Source organism: Gallinula chloropus (assembly GCF_964237585.1).
Source record: "Gallinula chloropus genome assembly, chromosome: 2".
NCBI lineage: Eukaryota > Metazoa > Chordata > Aves > Gruiformes > Rallidae > Gallinula > Gallinula chloropus.
The window spans coordinates 39,719,572-39,744,264 of NC_140086.1; the positions used below are offsets into that span (position 1 = coordinate 39,719,572).

The following is a 24,693-nucleotide window of genomic DNA, read 5'->3' on the forward strand; positions in this document are numbered from 1 at the left end:
CTTTAATCAACCACTATTTTTTTAAAAAAGCGCCAATATATATCTAAGTGCATCTCTAGCTATTATCAGAAGGAAAACACTGTCTGAACAGATATCAATTTTGCCAAGTGTGGCCTTCTCTTGCCTTCCTGGAAATGCAAACAGAAACTTGCATAATCAGCTACTTCATGAAGCTTTGTTCTTGTAAAACAAACTAGTTCTCGTAGTTAGAAGACAGCCTTCAGTTTCGTAATGTGACTTTGGAAGATGTTGAGCAAATGTGACATCTGTAGGCTCAGACCTTCAAGTGCTTGGCAGTTCTTAGGATTATGTGGTGAACTGCTGTTGCTCTTACGGTTACAAAGGCTGTTGTGATATCCATTTCCTACCCAGCAAGAGTCTGGGGCACCTCCTTCCAGTGGCTCCTTCTAGGCTGCCCTTGGATGGTCATTCAGCACAAAAAAATATATGAAGAATTTCTTGTGCTTTGGGCAGAAGGACAAGCTCTAACTTGGTTTCCTGCCAAAATGCAGAACAAAGAGCTTCAAGTTATTTATTTGCATTGACTTCTGCTGCCAGCATCCTACCGAGTGCTAGAATGATCCTTAAATTGACCTAATGGTGTTTTCCTTGTCTTGAAATACATGACATAAAGCTAATGTACTCTTATCCCAATACTGTTTACAGTATCCTCTGTATTCGGGGTACAGAATTTACTGTATTGTAAAAAGGCCTTATTTTCAGAAGAGAAAACTGGTTGAATGTTGAAGCAGTTGGCTGGCCTTTGGGGTCTGTTTGATGGGAGATGGAGAGCACAGGACGTTCCACTGTTATCTTCTAAGAACACTAAGAGGAAAGTGAGACCTGAGCTTGCACCCATCATGACTGTGGCTGGCTGGCCTGCAAAACCAGCTGGGTATGGATAGGTATGCTAGGATGCTCAGGGCTCGTCAAGAGCAGTAGCATCATTACAAAGGGTTGTGAGACAGAAAACACTAAGCAAGGAGACACTGAGGTTACCTAGTCTCCACAGCTTTGCCCTTGTTGTCCAAACGATACTGCACAAGCAACTTATTTATGCAATGCTCAGTGGTTTTGTACTGCAGAGACCATATCATGGTACCTAAGTATTGTGGTCAGAATGCCATGTCTGTTGAAGTAAAATACAGATAAAAGCTTTGCATGCCCAGGAACCAAATGCTGTTCAGATTTTGTATTTTGCTAGATGATTCAGTCTTGTAAAGCCATGTAGCACATAGTGGTTGCACCATAAATTAGTCTGACCATTTTCTGGAGGTGTGCACTTTAATTTCCTTTCTGATTATCACACTGATAAACCCTCTCTGATCAAGTGTCAGTTTTAGACAGCAATGATAATTGGGCTTTAATGTGTTGGCCATATCAAAACTAACACCAAAACTATACACAATATACAAGACAGTAGCAATTCTCAGTTTATCATTGTGAAAACTGAAAAGATTCATAAGTCTCATGCTTATGAAAATACAAAAAAAGCTTTTGGAGACCTTTAGGAGAATTGTGCAGAACTGGAAATAAGGTACTTGTTATTGTGGGGGATCACAGTAAAAATGAGGTTTAAATCTCCTGGTCGTTATTTAGTCAAAGGCTGTTTTGTATCTCTGTAAAGTCATCAAACAGTAGAAGTTATAAACTATTTTGTAGTTTGTTAAAATAAAGCCATAGTTTGTAAAGAAGAAATCAAGAACGGTTTAAACCAAAATGTGTGGTTTAGGAGTACTTTTATTAACGTTGCATTTTAGTTTCTATAGCTCAGAGTAAATACTAAAGGAGTGGTAAAAACTTCGGAGTTTTATTTGTAAAAATCCATGCCGTCCTTCAGGTTGTTTTGTTGTTCCTTTGAAGCCTCATACTTAATCCTTTTGGATTGTGATTGGCAAACAGATTAAATTGGCAAATAGACAAAAGTAATCCACCCAAGATGCGTGTGTGCTGGGGTAGCACTGTTTATTAAATCATGTGGTGACATATTGGCCAATTAAAATCTTAAGTGCCTTGAGTATGACACGGTGTGTTATGCATAGCTCCTGCAATACTGAAGTGAATCTACTGTGCCTACCTGTCAAGGAGCTGAGAGCATAGTTTTTTGGTAGGTGCAACTGCATTAGCTATATGCAGGGAGGAGGAGATGTATAGAGATATATATCGAACTACAGAAATGAGGCAGTGAATAAGTGGTGTGTTATTTTAGGTATTCCTCCTTGCCAACTGGTACTACAGCTTGGAAAGGGTTTTTAACATTGAAAATGCCAATGGAAGAAGTGAATGGAAATGTGGGTTTTTAATGGAGAACCATTGGCAATTTTAATTTTTTTTTTCTTTAGGCTTATTTAGAGAGGGAGAGAACAGAGAAGGGTGTTAGTCTCCTGTTTATAAGGCAGTGTGCACTCATCATGATGTTGGGAGGTCAGTTCCTTCCTGCCTGTAGTCACCTTGCCTGTAAGCACAGCATCTGCATAAGATACTACGGTTAAATACAGGCATCCTACGAATATATACAAGGCATCATATACACTTATTCATGTCACAGCTAAAGGAAATAAATAATTCTAATCTTCTGTGAGGTTTAATCCTCAAGGACTAGATTTCAGTGATACTTGCACTTCTTGAGCAGAACAAGTCCTACTTGAATGAACAGTGATTGTAACAGGTCGTCGCAAAGATTTAATGGCAGTGGAGGTTAAGTGTATTAACAGAGAAAAATTGTAGACCAAAGTATTACTTTAATCATTAAAGTTGCAGTGTAATAGCCAATGTCTGTCTTCTTTTGTCCATTTGTTATTGGGCTTTTTTTTTTACTTTCTGCTTTAAGAAAGTTTTGTCTGAGAAATCCAAATGCCTGTCAGTCTTCATGAACCCAGGGGAGGGAATGGAGCTGTGTCTCATTACCAGAAGTATCATCCTAGTTTTTTGTAATAGATTTTCCATAATGCTAGAGGAGGAGGAACGGAGGAAACCGTCTCACTTAATGCTCCTGCAAACTTCTGCTTCTTTTTCTGACTCCTGTATTGCCTTGCTGGGACCATCCACTGTCTTAAAGACTCTGTCACAAAGGCAAGGCTTTCTATCAAAGACATGCTGCTGATGAAGAAGGTTAGTCTAAATGAGGCTCTTCTGTACAAACACTAGTGGGTAAATCCCACATGTGTTGATAGGATCTGTCAAGTTGTCCCCTCTGCCCTGTGCAGGCATAAAATCTTGTTGCAGATAAAGACAGTATTTTGTTACTCCATCTATTAGGGCTGACCGTGTCCAGCCGAACTGTATCATCACTTCAGTGTATCACTTAGGAATTCAGTGGATGTTCCAGAGGCACATTAAAAACTCTTGTGCCCATTATCATCTCATTTTATATAAATATATATATATGGTTTACACTGCTACCTTTGATATGTTGTTGCCAGACGCTTGTTCTAGTAAATTCTCAATGTATGGCAGTTTAATTAAAGACTTAAGGTGTGTACAGTGGTTGTAACCATTTAAGGAAATAAAGTCACTGCACATATAATTTGATAACGATTTTTCTTTTATTTCTTTAATCCGGTTTCCGTTTCGATGAAGGGATGGGACTCCCTTTGCAGCTAGAGCAAATAGAGAAAAACCAAACTGATCTTTGGCATTTCAGTTCTCCTATTCTTTCACATTCCCTTCCAGCAGAAGCTTGTACTGAATGATTAATTCTAAGTTTTTCTTTCTTATTTTAACCATGCCCCACGTCTGCAGTTGGCGTAACCTTCTGGCTTACGCATCTCACTGCCTGCAAGAGGGAAGGGGGTAAATGGCTCTGCAGAGCTTTCACCTAAATGAAGCAATCTGGATTCAACCGTTAGTCACTGGTGAATGTGTCCGATGGGTCTCCCTAGCACCACCCCTTTCACATGCGCACACACACGCGCACACACACACACGTATCTAATAGGGTCCCAAGTTGCCTGTGGAAAAAAAAATCGTTAAAAATAATTAATTGCGTTTGAAATTGTGTGTGCCTGCTGCCCACACAGCACATTCCACTTAGCTGACAGTTTTATAAGGGCTTCAAAAGTTAAGAATCATTTTTGCTAGATGCTGAAATAAGGGACACTCCACACCCCCATAAGCAGCATGGATGAGGCAGTCACAAAGTGTCACGTTGAATGGCATTATGCTGGTGCTGATGGGTTTTTTAATGAAAAAAATCCTTCTGTAAAACTTGAGCACTCTGTTAGGTGCTGCTGTTTCTGCCCTCTGAGCCAGATTAAACTGCTCATTGCAGTGCAAAGGTTAAAGTTGAGATGCTTTTCTGTAAAACACATTTAACCTTAGATTCTATAAAACCGAGCCTCCCTGCTGGAGGCTTCAGGAAAACTTCTAACAGCATGCCCTGGTGTCTTTAAGCAGAGAATGCAGTCCCATAATTTCCAATATTTTAATGTTGTAAGTGGGAAAAAAAATTGTATACGTCCTGTGTCAATAGAAATTGCTCAGGTTTTGTTCAGCATTGGCTGCACGGACAGATGGCTGGTGACATTTGTTGCTTGTTCAGGAAACATGAAGGGCTTGTTCTCAAGCAAAATACGTGTGTGTGTGTGTGTTTGCATGTGTGTGTGGTGTGCTCTGTGGGTCTCTGGCAGGGTGGAAGTCTGTTAATGTGTATGTTTGGCGTGCATGGGAGCTCAGTCCAGAGCCAGCAGCGGTTGGGTGTTCTCATTTTCCCCCTGGTCTTCGTGTTTCAGCGTGCCGGCTTCCACCACAGACTGGGACCTGAAAGCAAGAAGACATTCATGCTAGTGAGGGCTGCTGTGGGAGCACTCACCTTCCTGGGGTCCGTTGCCTTTGTCCGTTTTCACCTGTATGGCTTTTTATTTCTATCCTGTGGAAGGCATAAGGAACTGGAGAGGCATTCCTTCGAGCCTGAACAGGGACATGGCTCCCTGCATGACACAAGTGCTTTCAAAATACCTAGCACTTAGCTACTGTCATTAATGCAGAAGACCCTCACCATCTTAAAGGCCTGATCCTGAGATGCCATGAGATCTGCTGGTCTTTAACCTCTTCCTAGGCAAAACTGCTTGCACCACTGCTTGCTGGAAGGCTATGCACAAGCAAAGGAATTTGTCTCAGTGCTTGCAGGAGGGAATCTTGCTTGTTACAAATCTCGAAAAGGACAAGTAGACAAAGCATGTTTTACTGACTTAGGAGTTTAAGGAGAGGAAGATCCATGAGTTACCCAAGATCAATGAAGAAACCAGAATTAATATGACCACAAGGGAGCTTCTGGTGTGCTTGGTCCTGCAATTTATCTTGATCTCCTTGTCTACATCCTTGAAGGAGATCTTTACTCAGGGCTAGTCTACTTTAAATCTGTTTCTGACTTCAAGGTGGGAAGCATATTTTATGTTTTGCTGCTGATGGGCAAAATAAAACCCATGTAAAAAAATTATCAAACACCAGAGAAAGTGGAGCATTATCATTATTTGCAGTGGCAATAGCTGAATGGGCATAAACTAGTGGGAAAATTGAAGAAAACTTCATTTGCTGGAGTACATGTGCTCCAGCATTTGCTTGCTGAGCTATGGAAGGAGGAATTGATGAGTTTATTGTTACAGAGAATTAGCCCCCGTTTTCTCTGGTTTGGGCTAGGAGTTGCCTCCAAGTTTGGAGCTTTAGAGCAAATTCACCCTTGCAAACTTTTAAAAAGGGAACTTGTTCAAAGGCAGGGGTAGAATAATCCAGCCCAGGAGTTTGCATACTGTGCTGCATCATTTTAAAAAGCCAGTTTTCTCATAGATAGCTTTTAGAGTTAGGGATCACTCTCATTCCCTATAGAACATGTTTGCAGTTCCCCGTTGTTCGTTCCAGTAACCTCAGTTTAAGATTTAGCTATTTCACAAGATTGGATATTGCTTCTCTTTTGATAAAAAATCACTAATAATTTGCATCCTTTAGTACTGCAGCACCTCATCAGAGATGAATACCATGCCTGTGAATAGCTTGTAGGATTATTTTTCTTATTCTTATACCTTGAGCTTTTGTTAAAGGGTAATAAAACAAATCATTAAAAAAAAAATCTCCAAAGAGAGATGACAAAAACTGGATGCTCAATGGGAAGATTTTATGCCAGAATTTTCAAAGAAAAATAGATTTGCCCAAATGTTTTCACTGTGTATTTTTTTTACACTAATGTGCCATGCATAATGTTTATGACTGCATTTTAATATAGAAAAGCAGCCGATTTGGGATATTATGCAAAATGGCAATATGGCAGCAAAAGCTAATTATGGGGCTTTGAAACTGATACAGAATGGATTCAAGTCACAACATCAACAGTCTTTTATTTTCTTTCCTGAACTACCAGAATAAACTATTATTAAATGATACCTAGCTAATACTTGTCTACTAGTGTTTTGTTTTCTTTCTGCCCTAAAGTGAATTTAAAAAGCCACAGATCCATTGCAGCATTTGCCAGCATACAGCAGAAAGTTTCTGCTCTCAGTCAAATGTGAAAAAACCTCCCAGTTTCACCATACGTGCCCTTTGCGATTGCTACCGGTTGTCTCTCATTGCAGGGGGAAAAAATACAACACCTTGCATCTGCAACAGCAAAGATACCCTGCAGTGGTACTGAAATGCAGGGCAGGGTGGGGGGCTGTGCAACCCCACACTCTGCATGCAGCTCCCACGCTGCCGCTCTTGACGCAGAGCCAAGCAGCCGGAACAGGGAGGAAATGCATCGCAGCCCAGCTGACCTCTAATTTCAAGATGCCAAATGATGCAAACGCTACGCCCAGCCCCTCTGAATAACATGAAATGGGATTCAAATTAGATTTTAGTATCTGCCAAGTTCTGCAATAACAGTAATCTCTCTTTTCCTTTTCTGCTAGAAGCTGTTTAGCCACCTATTCTAAAATAAGCAGTTCAGACATCTATCTGAAGGGCACTGTAATAATTTGAGCAATCCATCACTATTTGTTTTAAGATACCACAATAAAGGACTTGCTGTCATGTTTGGATTTCCATTTTCTAAAAGTATTGGTTTTTCATTTGCTGAAAAATGTTTTGAGTTTTGTTTTTAAATTAGATTTTGTGCAGGAAAACCAGAAAATTACTGAATTCTCAATGCTATTTTAAAATACTTGGTTTATGTTCTTCATTTATGGTAAATGCTAAAAACATAGATGCTCAAAAAAGCATCTTGGCAATACACATCCATGCAGATCACAATCTAATGTACTAATTCAGTGTGAGCGTTACGTTTTACTGGCCCAGAACATCCTGGACATATATTTCGTAGCTATACTTAATGACAGTGAAAAGATGATCTGCAGTAGGCAGCCATTGCAGAAAACACGTTCAGCTGACCAGTGATTACATTTTACGGGTGTAAAAATTAATATAAGGCAAATTCCATTGGAAAAAATGCAGCCTATAGGTTGGTTTCATCTTAGGGTTTTTGTGTCTGATGTGTTCAGGAAAGCAGTCATATTCTAGATATGTGCAAGTTTCCCCAATATTTAGGGGGTTTTGTAGTGTTGAATCATAGAATCTGTAAGGTTGGAAGGGACATTTAGAGGTCATCTAGTCCAATTCCCCTGCAGTAAGCAGGGACATCTTCACTAGATCAGGTCACTCAAAGCCCCATCAAGCCTGACCTTGAATATCTCCAGGGATGGGGCCCCCACTACATCTCTGCGCCACCTGCTTCAGTGATCTACCACCCTCATACTGAAGAACTTTTTCCTAATATCCAACCTAAATCTACCCTTTTTGAGTTTAAAACTCCTTGTCCTACTGCTATATATTCCACTTTATCATATTGAAAAACAAATTGCAGTCAGGCAGCAAAATACCTTTGCCCTGACTGGTCTTTGTAGTTTGTAGCCATCTTTGCATTAAAATTATCCAAAAAAACCCTTCTTGCATAACAGTTTAAGCTGTTTTGATGTAAAATGGTAAAAGAACTTTGTTTGGCAAGCTTGGTTAAAGCTTTGATCCTGTAAGTGCTGTGGATGCTGTTCTGTTGGTACCCTAAGGCAAGCAGAATTTTGTGGCACCAGACAAAAGCCTTTTTGTTCTTATCAGTGTGTACAGATACCTGATGAGGTGGAGTAGGGGACATGATGCCAGACTCATCTCAGCAATACCTAATGACTGAACTATGTAAGCAGAACCAAATTTGTGGTGTTGTTTCTGAAGGATGAATTCAACCAGTTTCTAATGTTCAAGACATGTCCAAGTACTTTGACCTGGGCCAGGTATGAAGCAATCATCCAAACAGGAAATAGCAATTTCCTTGGCCTCTTCAAATCACTAAATTCTAGTCACTTGTGCAGTGATTCATCTCACCATCAAGTATCTGTGGTCACTCTGTGCTATAAATGGCAGAAAGAAATCGACATTCACAGGGTGCAATTAATCTGACCTGTTCTAGACGTATTGTCATATCATATAATTCATGGATTACCTACAGTCATATCCCTGTTCTATGAGTTCTCATCTGTTAGCACCAGGGGGTACAGGTTCCATGATTCATGAGTCAATATTTCCTAGATATCATAGCCACGGCTGCCCTGTACTGTATCACCTTCAATACCCACCTGAGATGTGTCCTGTGTCCTGTGTGTGCTGCAACTTTGAATTGTAAATTAGCATATTTGAATGCAAATCCTTTCCTCCTTCCTTGGATAAAAATCCTCAGTAACCAGTTTGGAAGATGCTCAGTTGTGGATGATCTAGTTGAGTTTTAACATGAGACAATTGTTTGCATACAAAGATAGGACACTGGGTAAGGCTCTGAGCTGGCAGACCCCATGCTTATCTTTCTTTAATATGATGCATGCAGGAGACTTCGCTCCTCTAAAAGTACAACAGGATCACTGTGGGCTGGGAGCCAAGTCTGAAGTAATTAAACAGAGAAGTGTGATCTGCCCTAGGGAACCTGCTTTGGCAGGGGATTGGACTCAATGATCTCTTGAAGTCCCTTCCAACCCCTACAACCCTGTGATTCTGTGAAGTCAGTGCCCATAGACTTTCCAAGGCCAGTTTTTCAGGCTAGATTACCTTACTTAGGACAATAACATGAAAGTGAAAAGAGAAATGGATTCTCAGACTCACTTTTGCAGTGAAGGTACCACTGGAGTGTGCTCCATTTAAAGTGTCAATCAAACATCCCCATGGTTGTTTTACTGTTGAGCAAGAATATTTAGAAGCCTGGAAAATCAACACTATCCAGCTGTTTCTCCAGCAGGTCAGCCATATATTTCAAATGACAGCATGGTGTAGGTATGTAAATCAATATCTAAGAGAGCAGATGGTTTTATATGTGTGTGGTCATTTTAATGTGACTATCTCAAATTAAGTCAAAAGCCGTGTAAGAAAACTGGATGAAGTTCTTCTGGCTGCACTGATTTCGGAAGGCTCTTGTCAGAGTACAGCTGGGGTGAATCGGCTCACAAGAACTGACATCTGTTGGGTATTGCTTCTACTTCCTGTAAAAAAACCCACCAAAATACCAAAATCCTGCACTCAGCTAACAGTAACTGCTGGCATATCACAGCATGCTTGCGTTAAAAGGCATCTTCCAGTTCTCTGATCCCTCACGTTACGCTTTTCGTCACAGCGGTGCTGATGTGTTGCAGCCCATAGGAGTGAAGGCACACAGCTTTTGTCCTGGGCATACTTTGGAGGGTTTTGTAGAGCAAGGAAAAGGGTGGCATATTTTTCTTCCCTAAGTGCAGGAGGCTTCAAGCTCTCAAAGTGACACGCTGCAGCCAATCAATCAGATCACATCGTGTGACTCTATTTATCTACCTCTCACTTCCCATCTGCTCATTTACCTCTAATTCTCTTCCCATTTCACCAGCATGTCAGGGCTGTTCATCTCCCATTTATTCATTCCCTTCAGAGAACATAGTAAGTGGTTGTTTTTTTTTAAAAATCACACCCGTGAATTTTTGCACTGACAAGGTCTGAGGGGCATTTCTTGCTTCGCCCCCCTCCCTCTCCATCAGAGTGCAGAAGGGGGTATAGCAGCTCAGAGTGTGCTCCACTATGCACCTTGAGGATATGTCTTCTTCAGATGGGAAAGCCAAGGATTTTTCTTCAGTATTACAGAAACAATGCAGATGTGCAGGGGTGAAGTAACTGCGGTAAAAGGTACACTTTTAGCACTTAAATCACTTGAAAATTAAATGCTAGGCGAAGGCATCTCGAGAGACGCAGGTGGCGCTGGCAGATGCAGGCAAGCTCAGCTCAGCAGTGCACAGCTCCAGCGCAGAAGCCATGAAGTGTGGCTCTCTGCCCAGGGTAATAAGCCCTGCTGAAATCTCTCCCTAACGCAGCAGCTCTGCAGCTTCTGCACTTGTGCTGGCTCGCAGCTCTGCATTAAGGCAGCACAGTGTTGTGCCGCAGAGACCTACCCAGAGGAACAGCTTCGAGGCATCAACCACAGCACTGCAAGGAGACAAAGCAGCATCCATGTCTAGGGGTGCAGCTGAGCTGGTTAAGTGGTCCACCAACTTGGTGAGTCAGTGGGCAAAACAGCATGAAAACTCTGGCTTAATCTTACTACTATCCCAGTGTTTATCCCACCGGTGACAAGCTGCTGCCCTTCCCAAAGAGGAGCAGTCTTTGTGGCTACCATGGCAGCAGTGGCCATCTTTTCTCCTTATGGCTTGCACATCCTAGGGAGTGGTCCCTGTGTAGTGCCCTGGCACATCGAAGCCAGGGGCAACCACAGCCCAGATCTGTGCTCAGCTGCACGAGTGAAGAAGTCTTTGTGGGTGCACCTACATCTCTGAAGAGGTGACTGCTGCAGAGTGGATCCCAGCACAAGACCTCTCATTCTCCCTGTGCCCACCAGCAATTTCCATGCCTCTCCCCTCCCAACACCTGGCCCCAGCTACTCCCCCCCCTCCGCAAACCCTGGGCACAGCTCACTGCAGGGTCAGCAGCAAAGAGCAATAAGGATGACAATGCACTGCATTTGGCTCTAACTATGGCCTGGCTGGCTGTATACCCCATCCCAAGCCATCCTGTAGCTCACACCCCAGGGGATGCAGCTCATAGCCTTTGGCACTTCCAGTGAAAAGAGTTCTTTGGGGGGTTGTGACACCACTCTCAGCCTACCGCGAACATTGAACTGTGAAAACATATGGAAACGTTTTTGTATTTGTCATAGCATGTGCAGTCTTATGCCTTAAGTCCACTGAGGCCCAGAGAAGTGCCAAAGCCAGGTACCACGTGGGTCCAGTGCAACCAGGCTCCTCTAGCAGAGGCTATCCTTGAGCAACACAGACAGGAATCAATCTGTGCCACCAACCTTGGAATTAGGATGCAGACCTTGGTCTTTTTTCATTTACTGGTGTGGTTGTGCCTGGTATCTCCTCCTCCTAAGTGCTGTGACTTTCAGTGTGAAGATCTTGCCTCACTCATATCACAAGTCGAGGGCAGGGGAAAAGCATGGGTGGGAGTTTGCCTGCTGAGTTTCCTTTCTCTGCTATAGACTGACCCCTCTACTCAACCTTTTTTTCCAATAGAAGGAATAGGAGCACCTGCCTTAGACAGGAGTTCCTGCAAGTTCTGTAATCCCCTGGGGTGCAATATGTCACCCACCAAAAGGTAAGCCTAGTCATGAGGCCAAATAAAGACAACACAGCAGCAGTCAGCACCAATTTACAGCAGATTCAGCAAGAGCTCCTAAAAAGTGTGTAGGACATGATATCCCAAGAAAAGATAATGCAAATAATGGCCAAGTAATTAAGAAAATTTGCCTCTCCCACTTTATGAATATTGCATGCCTGCACACATACTCCTGTCATCACCATTCATGCTCTTCTGCACATTCCCAGTTCTGTGCCCACCAAGCCCAACAGCTTTCAGCACCTTTGCTCAGACACTCCAGTCCTTTACATCTGCCTCATCCTTCATTTTGCCACCTTTGGTCCCATCCAAGTGTTTCCAATTCCCAGTATTCCAACAGAGTTTGCCACCAAACCATGGTCGTTTTAATTCTATATGGCAAAGCCAGGGAAGATGGAGCCCCGAGAGCAAAGAGTGTCAGTCTTCCTACTTCCCCAACCTACACCAGAAGTTTCCTGTCCTCAGCAAGAATAATACTGCAGCATGAAAGCAGCCCTGCAGATGTACTATTTAGGCTGGCAAGTTGAACACCACCACAGTGGGAAAAGCGAAAATGTAGGTTGTGGGAGCAGCAGTCACTCAGACGGGTACATGTGGGCGTTGTGACCCCTGCATCGCATTCCATCCCCAGGAGCACCCACTCTTCTTTCTCAGAGGATCTTTCTTCCCTCAGTGCTCGGGGTAGATGGTGCCGAGCTAGCAAGTGGCTATTTATTTTGCTTTCTTCTAGCAGTTCGGCGTTTGGCTCTGTGACACGTTTGCTGCATATTGTTCCAAGCCTGCTCTGAAGATCGCCTTTGTTAATTCCCTTCCAAGCTTTTCTGTGGAGTCCATCAGCACAGAGCTTGTGTGCCTCTTAAATGCTAATTCATTTACCACCATAGCATGACTCTGAGGGGTTTTTTATTGCCGTTTTGCATGTGGAGAACTGAAGCACAGCGAGATTAGGGTCCAAGTATTCCTCTAATGTGGGGTGCATATGTCCCTGTGCTGAGGGTCTGATTTTGCAGAGCACTCAGCATTCCATGTTAGCTTGTATGTTCAAAGCACCCACCCCATTGATTTCTCTTGCAAGCGAGCACTGAGTATTTCTGAAAATTAGACCCCAACATCCACAACTTGGTAGGCTGAAAATAAGCAATGTGTAATATCACCATGCCTGTGGAGGTTGGTTTAAGCAACGTGCCAGGCCAACACAGCAGCTCGAGGAGAGAGGGACAGCAGGATCCTCCTCTCTGGGGCTGCACTCCACGGGTTTAGCCAAAGGAGCATTCCTGGTTTACATCAGCCATACCCCCAAGCTTGCCCATTTACTTGCCCACCAAGAGTGCTTCCTAGCCCAGCTGCTTCCAGTCCTAGCAGCTCCCATCCCAGTTACCCCAGTTCCCAGTATCTCAGCTGGGTTCACTGTTGAAACCTCATCTCCCCAATTCTACTGCAAACAGCAGGCAGGAGGCAGCCCCAAGACCAAGCAGTATTGGTCTGCCAAATCTTAGCCCCATGTCTTACCTACAGCCTGATCTGGTGTGGGTAAAGTTGTGATCACAAGTAAAACTTGTAGTTACAAAAGCCCTCTGCACCCCACAGCCTAGGCAGGATGCATATTGTGGGTGTTGAACCATCAACCAGAGCTGAGCAAGTTTGTTTATTCTGGGAGACCAAGCTAAAGCATGAGGCAATCCTTAGGGTCATTAAATGCTAAAATTAAATATGCTTCTGCAGAGCATGTGTGAATTGCCTTTTCAAAGGCTTGTAACTCAGCCAGATGTAGGTGGATTTTTCACAGGGCTGCAAAAGATATAAGCAGTGTAAAACCATTTGTTTTATTAAGTGTCATGTCCCTAATCTAAACTACTAAAGTTCTGGCAAATTTATAGTCAGCTGAAGGCATAATTTACAACACAATATTTTAAGCAGCCTGAAGAACACTGGTTCTGCCATTCCCACCTCCAGCCTGTGCTTGTGCACCCGTGCACTGGTCACTGCTGAGTGCTGTAAACGGATGAAAACCATGCTGTCATTGCAACCAATTTCCTGCCTTGGCCCAGGGAACCCCCAGCACCAAGCTACCCCTCCCTCCTGCCCTTGCTTCAGCTGTGGCTTTAAGAGTCCAATCTCTTCCTCGGTTTCCCTCACTTCTGGCTCCTCAGAATATTCTATACTGTGTCCCCACAGCCTCCCCAGGACCTGCTGCCATGCTACATCCAACAGCCCCCTTCCATTTCTCTCTCATGTGTTAGTAGATTTCTGGTTAAAAGCTGTAAAACTGTTCCACAGCCAAGCATCTCCATTGCTAGATAGTGCATATGTTACACTGTATGCATGTCCTCGGGACACCTGCTTTACTCTCAAGACATGTCTCCCTCATAGTCTGTGTAAGGGGGAAGCATTTTCACAGAAGCATTCTGAATTTCTCCGTTGCTAGAAATAATTCATGATAAAATGTGAGTACCAGTCTTGCTCCATGGGTCTTATAGCGGTACTTCAACTGAAAGCCTTCCCCTTCTCCCCAGCACATGTGGAAACGCACCCCAGCTACAAGCAGAGCAACCCAGGTGCCATCCATGGGCAGTGAGAAGTTTTCACACATTTTCATACTGATTTTTATTTGCTGGTATTTTACTACTTCTGCAGTAAATTGGTGCTGACTGTGAACCGGCATTAAACATGACCCATAAAAGCAGAAACATATGGCGAAGGAACATTAAGGTCACACCAAGGATAACAACTAGAAAAGTCTGCCTTGTACAGCCCAGCTGGGCATATGGAGGAACCAATCTGAATAAATAAAAACCTTACATATGTCACCCCCACGAATGGCCCCTTTCAGATCTAAAACAGCTCCAGTTGGCATTAGTGTATACCAGTTTCTGGGAGCAGGATCCCGTTTCTGAGAACCAACAATTAGTTTCAGCAATAAATTCATTTGAAGATCAGGCCTTTTGAAAATGCACACATCAGGAGGCAATAACGGCAAACTCTAATCTGTACTTTAAAATCCTTTCACTCTAATCTAGGACATAAAAATCCACATGCTCTGACTCAACAACATGGGGCAATGCATTGCAGCAGGTTTTTTTTCCACTGCATTTTGAAAATGCCTGACATGGAGGCTTTTGATGAGCCATTAGGCAGGTCATCGTGTCTTTAGGTACTCAAGTTTCTACTTCACAGAAGGAAAAGTTACTGGGGTCTGAATGCCTAAAAAATGCTGCACTTTAAAAGTTTTATCCTAACTCTGAATTTCCCGAGTCTCTAATCAGCTTGAGCTGGTGATGGTGATGTTCTTGCAGTCCCCGTTTTCCTAAGAACAATTTTTAGCACTAAATTTGATTAAAGTTATCCTTAACTAAACTTTGATAAAATAAATCTGATTAAGCAGCAACGGGGGGTTTTTTGGCCACAATATATATGTGCTATTAGGTAAAATTTCCTTTCTCTGCAGGGCAATTTTAAATTGCACGAGGTTTTCAGACCTGTTTGCACTGGCAGCAGGTTAAAAGTGAGCGCTCTTTGGAAGCCTGGGAGGGCAGAGAAGGAACAGTCAGCCCCCAGGCTGTGCTTGGTGACTGCGCGGGGAGCAAGCAAAGGCAGAGAGCAGTCTTTGTCACTTGGACTGAAGATCAAGTTCAGACATTGAGAAGTGACCCAGAAGCAGCTGTGGAAAGGCAGATCCTGTAAAGAAAAGAAAGTCGCAGGGAGGCCACATGCTGCTGCAGGTTCCTTGCTGCTGCTCCTGGACCCAAGCGTAAGGGTAGGGTGACACTGGGGAAAAAGGAAAATCTTCCAAGAACTGAGCTCCTTCACATCTTCCCCAGTTGCTGAATCCATCTCTGCAGTTGGGAGTGCTCACTTGCTGGGGTTAGGTACCCGAACAGCTACAGGCACACTTCTCCCGCTGAGGCTGCCCGTAAGTCTGTCCCCAACCGGCACAGCGGCATGTTGGGAACAATCTCTGACTCTTTAGCTGCTAGGCTTAACCATCCACCACTCCTTGCGCTGCACACCCAGATAAAACCTCCAGCTGTTCCCAAAAAACAGCAGCTCATCCACAAGAAGCCAGCACCAGCGCCTCGGGCAAAGGCTTTGCTTTTCTGTTAGCTCCCTGTTGACTAAAGCAAGCCAAGGCCCCTTTCTGACCATCAGGGCCTGCAGGAGGTCTGGCGGCAGCTGAAAGGGAGGTGATTTTCTTCCCCACGCTCTGAATTTTCACACCATTTGCACGGCCCCCAAATCCCACAGCAGGTAAGTGACAGGCTCCCTGCGTGGATGCGGGCTGTTCAGCGGGGATGGCCCAAGACAGGGGAGTGTATGTGTGTTCCTGGGATTATCAAATGGATTGAAACCGGCTTTGCTATTAGTGTACTAATGCCGGTTTGCATGTTTATTACCTTGCCCGTTTCAAACCTCACTGAGCTGAATCTTAATAAACACATATATTCTGAATGGATTTTGTTATTGTTGCCTTCCCCTCCACACCCTGCTCCCCCCCCTCCCCACCTCCGGCCTCTAGCCATTAAGACTCATTATGTGGAGTCATCAGCTGTTTTGCTTTGTTTCCCATCTGCTCCTACAGTACTTGAGTTCTGGGATTTTTCCCAGGGTGTGAGATAATACTGCAGATGGGAGCGCAATTTCTGCTGTTTTGATTTTGCCCCAATGGGACTTCATGTGGCCACCAGTGGAAAAATGGCAATTGTGCTGGCTTTGATTAAAGATTCTACATATTATAGAAACTTGTCAAATCTCAAAATTTAATGGAATTTTTCTCCCCACCTGCAGCACCTTCATTCTCTGATGTGAACAAGGGCTTTTTTTTGACAGCAAAATTTGGGCAATTTCACATCACATGGAAAAAACCACCCCTGCCTGTGGCTGGGACGAAGATAATGTTCTGGTCCCGTTGCTGTTAAGTGGAGCAGAAATTGGAACCTAATGGGACTTCCAGGAGCAACTCTAGTCTCCTGTGACCATTGGTAGCCACCTCATACCAGACCTTTCACTCATGTATCAGGTTATTATACTGACAAGCTATTTCTGTTACTCACTACTCCAATGGTTTGCAAACCTCCTCCCCTAATTTGCAGTCAAGGTAAGCTTTGGTCAGTCTTTACCCATTTGATCTCATGCCCAAGTTGTCCTTTTTCTCAAAATCCTGCTCTCTCTACCCAGTTTTTATTCCCTTCTGCATTTGTAGAGAACAATCACATCCATTTCAACCTTTGCTCGGCGAGGCTGAACAAACTACTCTCTTCTATAGCTTCTTGCAGGAAAAATATACTCTCTGCTCTCCTCACCCTCCTTGCAACTCCCAGGTGAACTTATTTCAATTTATATTCATTTGCCCTGGTGACAGGAGCCAAAGCACTGCTGTCAGTCCTGAAGCCAACGTATGGAAACGTACCTGCTCCAGTTTCACTCCCTCGCACTGCTGCCTGGTGCCACATTTCCTCCTGGTCTGCATTTTGAGACTTGTTTTAATTTTCAGGTGATGACTCCAGTTTGGTTTCAGTCACATCCTGGAAATGCCCTCTTTCTTCCCCTCTGCATTCATTTTCTAACGTAGATTAAGTGGCTACAAAAGTATTTTGAGCAGTTATTCCCTGATTCCACCTCCCAGCATTTTTCTTCCAGATTGATTGCTCAATATCTTTGTTACCAAAATTGCTAAGCACTATATTTGGAGCAGATCATACCCAGGGAGAGCTTCTCTCTGGGTGTAGGATGGCGGGCTCTGAGAGAGGTTTCTCTTCCTGGCTTTGCCAGGTCAGCAATTTTCGGACTCAGAATTGCTATGATTAGTACTACGTTTCAGAGGAACTTCCCTCCATGATCCCAGTGCAAAACTCCAAGCTATTCTAGCAGCACTGAGTTCCAGGATTAAGAAGCCTTTAAGGCAGCACTGGCCCAGTGGCAGCTCTAGTGAGGATGTGCTCATACAGCTTTACAGCACGTGACCACAGAGCCAGAAGGGGCACCTTGTCACGCAGCAGGATGGTGATTGGGGATGGGGGGGAACAACCACTGTCCCTCAAGCCTCAGGGGTAAATCCACCTCTCACAAACACTGCCCTCCCCTGCGTATAATTACTAGTCACGTAAACCTTCAGTGGTAATGGGGAAGTCAGAGAGAAAAAGACTAGTAATTGTTCAGCAAGGTTTTCATCTTTAAATTATGGAAATCCAAGAAGGCTCAATCTTCACATATTTACCCCTTTCTGAGGAACGTAAGTGCTAAAGAAAGGGTCAGTCACTTTTTTTTTTCCCTTTTGTTAAACCCAACATTTTAGCATGAAATGCTTACAAAATTACCACGTTTACTCAAGACTTTAAAGATTTTTACATGGTGAGTGGAGGAGGCGGGGAGACATTTTTTAACAGAAGAGCAAAATTGCTTTAATAAGGGGAAAAAATGATAGCACAATTGTGAGGGAATTATATTTAATATGAACACTAATGCTAGGAGATCGTCTATGTCTACTGTAAACCTCCCAGGAGCATCCGGGAATCTCAGCCATGGCTTGAGACTCTTGTTGAATTAGAGATGTATGAACATAAAGAGGAGAAGGGAGGGGTGTAACTAAAGACAGGTACTGCTGGGAGGTTTGCAGACCTTCTAATAGGCTTTAGATATAAATGTGGTCTAATAAATCTAATAACACACACAATTATGCTTCCCAAGCATAGGCTTTTACCTCAAGTTAGGCCAAAACATAATTTGAAGGGAAGAAGAATCAAAGCAAATACTCATTGGAGAAAAGCCATCGAAGCAGTGAACTTTTCACCTCCAACAGCTAGCAATGACTGGGGGGTACAAGATCAGATGGTTCACTTAACCACCAAGTAACAAAATTAGGCTAAAAGTTAGATCTAGTCTGCCCAGAGGCAACATGACAAATTAGATTCATCCACTCACCATATTTGTATTAATGCACTTTTGTATTAGTGAACAGATTAGTGAAGGCTTTGCCTCGAGGCAGGGTTTTCTGGCACTGAACTCATTTTCAAGCTGAGGTTGTCCCCTGAGGGCGCAGTAAGACCCTCCCTTCATTGCAGATCTGATCCTCAGCAAAGGTTTACCTGTCAGCAGCTCGTAACAGAACAGTGTGGAGCTTCAAAAATGGCAGATTTCTTCCTATAAAGCTACATAAATTGTACACTCACTATATATATATTTTAATGATTATGGAATATTTAGTTAGCATCTTTCTAAAATAATTCAGTGTGTTCCACTGCTAATATTAAGGGAAAAAATTAAAAAAAAAAGAAGCTGTTTTGATGTCAGTTCTCTGGGACAGGCTCTGGAAACTCGCCCTGGCTCCGAGTCTTGGCTGTCAGTCAGGAGTGAGAACTGCTGACTGTGCAGACGGACACCTCTCTTCGTGCCATGGCTGCAGCCTGCAAAGGGTCGTAGCCCTGGGGTCTCATAGTCCTGCGAGTCGTGGGACTCTCAGCGCTTAACGTCACTTACAAGTGTGAGTGTTTCCAGCACGACTCTTCCCTTTGCAGCTGCAGCAGCCTGGCATCCCTCTGACCTGGGAGGGAGCTGCGAACCAAGAATGCGTTTCTTTTCCCCTCCGAAGATGAAAGTCTTTCAAAATTAATTGCATGACATTATGGCTCGTCTGTGTTGTCAGCTCTGATTTTGCTGTGACAGAATGATGGCTGCTCCCTGTCACGGGGAGTGACGCCGTGTCTGTGAGCACCGCGCTCATCAAGTGGCAGCAGCGAGTTGGCGCACGGCTGCGATCTGCACGGCAAGCAGTGGCGTGGAGAGGGGCACGGAGGGTGAGGCAAGTCCAGATGCTGCGCTCCTGCGGGGAAGGCCACCCGGCCATCGCTGGTGGCGGCTGTACCCCCTGCAGACCTGTGCCGGGTATCCAACCCTCCTCACCCTATCCCCGCAACCAGTGCAACTCCAGTCTCTGCTGGGGCCGCTCTCGAGAGGTGCGACTGCAAAGCGCTCAGAGCAGGATGCGCGGCCACTGAGATCTGGAGTCGGAGATCTTAAAAGAGCAGCTCTGCTGCCTCAGCGGGGCTGGGGGGGGAGAAGGCAGAGCAGGAGCAGCGGGGGGAGACGAACCCACGTTCCCTTTAGAGGGCAGTGGTGCTCACGGTACGCGGGCTGCATTTCCGAGGAGGTAACAGCACCCTTACCGGTAACAACTGCGGTCAGCAGCACCGGGGCAGCGGGAAGCAACAGGGACCAGCACTGAAGCGGTGCTGCTGGCCGCGCTGCAGCCTACAGAAGAGTGTCTCACTCCCATAGACTTTTTTGTAACGCTCGGTGCAGGGGCTCATTAATTTCTCCTTGTTTTCTAGCACAGTAATCAGGCAGAGTAATTACGGTTCCACACAGAGGCTCCCTTTCTCCCACCACACCATGAGCACAGGGTGAAGTGCTCCTTACTGTCAGCGTTTGCCAAATTACAGCCTCTCCCCGAGCCTGGTGAGCCTTTCCCGCTAGATTTAGTCCAAACCTGATCAGGGAGCCAAGTGAGAGATGATTTCAAAGGCAGTACTAACCTTTTCATGGGTTTGGGAGAGGCCTCCCGCTCCAGGTTGGAGGACGCGTGCTTCACATGCATGGCATTGTAGGACGTGTGGGTGTACTCATTTTCATCGCTGTAGTCGGGACCAAGTAATGTTCGAGCCCATGTCCCCATGTCGTATGGAGGAAGAGTCCCCCCAAATTCAGAGGGCAGGCATTCAGGATGTATTAGCTGGTGAAGGCTGTTCAGGTTGTTGCCATGAAGAAAGATCTTTAACAAATCAAAAGAAATTTGAAAGTCATCATCGATTCCTTAATTTGTTAAGTACAATAACAACAGCATTAATGAAGCGTGGAGCATCGTTCTTTGACACTGCAGTTTCAGGTGGGAATTTCTGAAGTGCTCAGTGCCGGTGTGGGTGGGCAGGAGGTGGGGGATTCACTTTGGAGTGTGCAGCTGAAGAAGGATAGCACCATAAATACTTCTGATAACCCAGATTTGCTTATTTTTGGCCCATGACACTCCAACTTTCTTAAAAGTACCAGATCAGGGAAAGTTGAAGTCAGGAATAGTGACTGAATGTTGCTACTCTAAGAGGATAGAGGCTTGTAGGAAAAGTGGGAAGAAGAAAAGGGAGGTAGTGGAGCTTAGTGTAAGATGTGAAGAGAAGATCCTGAACGTTTGAGAGGGTAACACAGCCCTGCAGCCCTGCATGCCAGGACTGACTTCCCAGGGGTGCAGGTCTGTGTCACCACTTTGCACTGCTTCAGCGACATTTGTCTCTCTAATCCCTCTTTGCTTTCAGGCTGGTTCTACCCTTGTCCTGCCTGGCCAGACACACCCCAGGGTGGGCTCCAGGGCCTCCTGAGGGATGATGCACTGATGGTTTGATACACTGCAGAGGACAAATGGCTAAGACGACTGCGGGAGCACAGTTCACATGGATTTCCGTGGGGAAGACCTGCCTCTTCTGCAGTGTGAGCCAACAGCCTTCAGGCATCAGCATTTTTTGTGGAAACAGTGAGTTACCACCATGTAAAAACAGTCAACCTGCTGAAGGAATGAAATAGGAAATTTTACTCCCACAAAAAGAGTTGAGCTGAAGTTTCCCTCACTGCAGGTGACTTCAGCCAGGCCTGATAATCCCTCTACGCTGCCAGTTCTCTCTATCTATGAGCACGTCCCATTAAAATGTGACTACACTTTGCTAGTGATAACAGCTTTTTGTTCACTGGCTGAATCAGTGATTCAGTCCAGCTTACTGCAAACACCAAATTTTAATAACATCAGCAATTCACTGAGATCATATGAAAAACGCAGGGAGAAAAAGAAGGAAGAAAAGAAAGCTGTCAGCTACTCAACTACACTTGGTCTGCAGCTTCCTATCCCCCTCACCCATACACCACCACCACCCCGCCTCAGCCCTTTCTAATTACCCTTTTCCTTGTCTTGTCTTTGAGGAAGGGTTTGATTAGTGTGTACAGGGCATGGATGTACCAGGGCTGGTTGACAAAATGGACTCCTCCAAAACGGGCAGGAAAGCTGTCCTACAGAAAGAAAGAAAAGAAGGCAGTTAATAGATGCAGTGCTTCAGTTGGGCAGTCAATAGGATGAAAGTCAGAGGAAGAAGTCTGCCTCTTCCCATCTGCAAACGAACACTGGGCTTGCTGGGAGGGGGGCAGGAGGGAAATGGAAAAAGAAAGATGCCTGGAAACATTTGCATCAGTTTTTTCTGTGAGCAGACGCAGTGCCTTCTCCCCTCCACACACTAACGCTTCAGTTGCTGATGATTTAAAGTAGGCTCTCCAGACACTTCGCCTGAACATGTTTTTAACTCCATCAGGGCATCTGACTTGGCCGGGATGGGAAGTGGGATGGGGCTGCTGAGCGCCGCTCCCTCAAGGGGAAGCTTTCTCCTTTCCCATTGTGCGGCGCGAGGCAAGCCCCCCGGTTCCCACGCACATCGCTGCACACAGCTCACCTTTTCACCCTTCGGCCTCCCTGCCTCCCCCCCTGCTAAAATCATCATTACAATGGCTGACCTTTCGGGGTGACTGAGCAGCATATTACGGGGAGGAGGATGGGTGGGAAATGCTGATAAGTGAAGGTGTAGGGAGAGCGCACCATGACGGCACCATGGAAACTGCCGGAGCCGAGCGCTGGCTGCCAGGCTGTGCACAAACACCCTCGGCATTAACATGCAGGTAGCGTCCCGGCGGGGAGATGCCGGTGTGGCACGCTTAATAAAAGAGGAGGTTGCTGGCGTGTCTTTAAAGGTTATTGTATATTGTGATGGGTATTTTGTACCTACACTCCTGTCTAACAAATGTCAGTCAGCCTGGGAAGAGCCTTGGGGTTATTTTACATTGCATAAATAGCGGGACGGCCGCTGCTCCTGTGTGCAAATACGCTTCCAGAGAGTGGAGAGGTGCCTGTCTCTCCCCCCCGTGAAGGGAGATCCTGGTGAAACAGTCCTCATCCTGCCTGTGCTCCTAACCCCTATAGCTCCTGACATAAAGACAGAGCATAATCAGGTTTCTTCCTTCAGGGCATCAGCTTCCAGACTCAGGCAGGTTCATTCCCCCTCCCATCCCCCCCCCCACAATTAGCACGGCGTATCCAGGGGCTTTCTCTCACCTTCCTCCAGAGCATCAGAGATTGAGCACAGCTCATGAGGATATGGGGTGGATTTGTGAGATGATATAGAAAATCCCCTTATACACCTGCTCAGTACAGCTTCTGCACTGCTTCAGGGTTGAATTGTTTCCCAGATTTAGCACTATGTAGGCATCCTACTACCTCCTACCACCCAGGACAGATTGGCAGGACTCCATGCTCTTTAGCACTGGCCATAGACTGCCCTTAAAGTCATCTTAAACCATACTTGGGTAAGGTTGTGAGTGGCCACAGGCTGTGATACCCTTTTCTTTCGCAGTAGAGTAGCATAAACCACTCACACCTCGGACACATCAGTTTATCTGAAATCACAACAAATCTCAATACTGGGTGCTCTGTGAAAGACTAGAGAAGGTAGTCAGGCCAGCACACAGGAGGCCAAGCAGTGTGACATAACAGATGATCCCATTTTAAATCCCAGAAAGCTATGAGCTGAGCTTTTTAAGGGCGACACACATTCTGTGGAGGTGTTCATTGACTACAAACACAACTGCATTTCCATTGCTGTTGGAATACTCATTACAGCTTAGGGGCACAGGCTGGACTAAAACAAGTGCTGCAGGTTGCAGTGACTTCAAATGGGTTTGGCTAAGAAACAGCTGTAGAGAATCTGAGCCCACCTAGAAAAAACATGGACCAACAGGAGTGTGAAGTGAATCCCAGAGTGGTATTTAAACCTACCTAAAATTGGGTTTTAAAGCAGATCAGAGGCAAAAATGCTCATCTCATGCAAAATTCACTAATTCAGTTGCTTTCCTCCCACATGGGAATGGAAATTTGAAGATTTGAAACTTTTCAATGAATATTCTAAAAATAAATGATATTAACAAATATTAGAATGTTCCATAAATGTTCCATATTTGCCTTTTTATAAAAATTCTATATTTGTCAAGGCAGCTGCCATCCCACAAGCAGTATCACTATGGCAGAGGTTCTGGACTCCTTTACACTTTGGGGCTCAGACATCCCAGGTTGTACAGTTGAGTGTTAAGCAAAGGACAGTAAAGAAATGAGAGATGGGATAATTTTAACACAGAGATTTATACTGGCCCAAAAAAGAAAATTTGTTTTGCCTTCTCATTAGGACGCACCAATGACATTGAGCACAATCCTGAGTGATTGTGAGACTTCATTTCTAAGGGGGAATTTGGTGTTTTTTTTTAAAACCTGTTGACCAGCTTTAATGGCACCACATTATCCAGAAAGGTCTGAATGCTGATGATTACAGGAACCAGCCAGAGATTTAAACTGGCAGACTGCCCCTTGAAAAGATCAACTGAAGAGAACGATGTACTTTCCTATGTATAAAATGAATTTTGTGTCCACCCAAAATAGATTCTCAAGTCCATAAACTACATTCTGCCTAGTACATCAGTAGATTAAGTCTTACTGGAAAGTCCCTCATATAGCAGTTTTATTTAAAGGCAATTGCTTTCTTTTCATTCTGAAGGTACACCCGAAAATGCACAAAGACCCTAGAAAAGGCAGGATGATAACCAGGGAAAAAATGAAAAAAAAGCAAAACCCAACCAGAGAGTATTTTTCTGCGTGCAACTTTCTGCTAATTTTTGTTCCTTACCCTATTAAGCATAGTAAGTTCAATTTGACCTTCATCCCTCAGTCCACCTGCATTTGTAAGGCTGTCAATTAGAACAAGGACAAAGACATAATTTTTTTTTCTTTTTTTTTAACCAAAGAAATTTGATATGGGAATCATCCAGACACTGTTTGGAACTGCAACATACCAATTTTGCAGAAGTCCCTAATTAGAGCAGAGCTGTCTTGGAAAGAAAAGCTCCCGTCTGGAGGTCTGCCTTGTGCAGTTCCAGGAAGATGTATGAGACCTTTCCCACACCCCACTTAGTGTCTCTGCTGCTTTCCCTGGGGCAAGG

At 44.6% G+C, this 24,693-nt stretch overlaps 1 protein-coding gene across 1 annotated transcript in view; it reads right to left on the minus strand.

The window, feature by feature from the left end:
• Positions 1-4,670: 4,670 nt before the first annotated feature.
• The window catches only part of CLVS1 (clavesin 1), a gene marked incomplete at its 3' end in the record, with an annotated part of 97,704 nt that continues 77,681 nt past the window's right edge, over positions 4,671-24,693 (minus strand). Inside the window, exons 3-5 of the mRNA XM_084279997.1 lie at positions 21,562-21,672; positions 20,160-20,395; positions 4,671-4,758 (exon numbers count right to left, since the gene is read on the minus strand). Coding sequence (XP_084136123.1) covers positions 4,671-4,758; positions 20,160-20,395; positions 21,562-21,672 — 435 coding nt within the window. The remainder of the gene's footprint in view (positions 4,759-20,159; positions 20,396-21,561; positions 21,673-24,693) is intronic.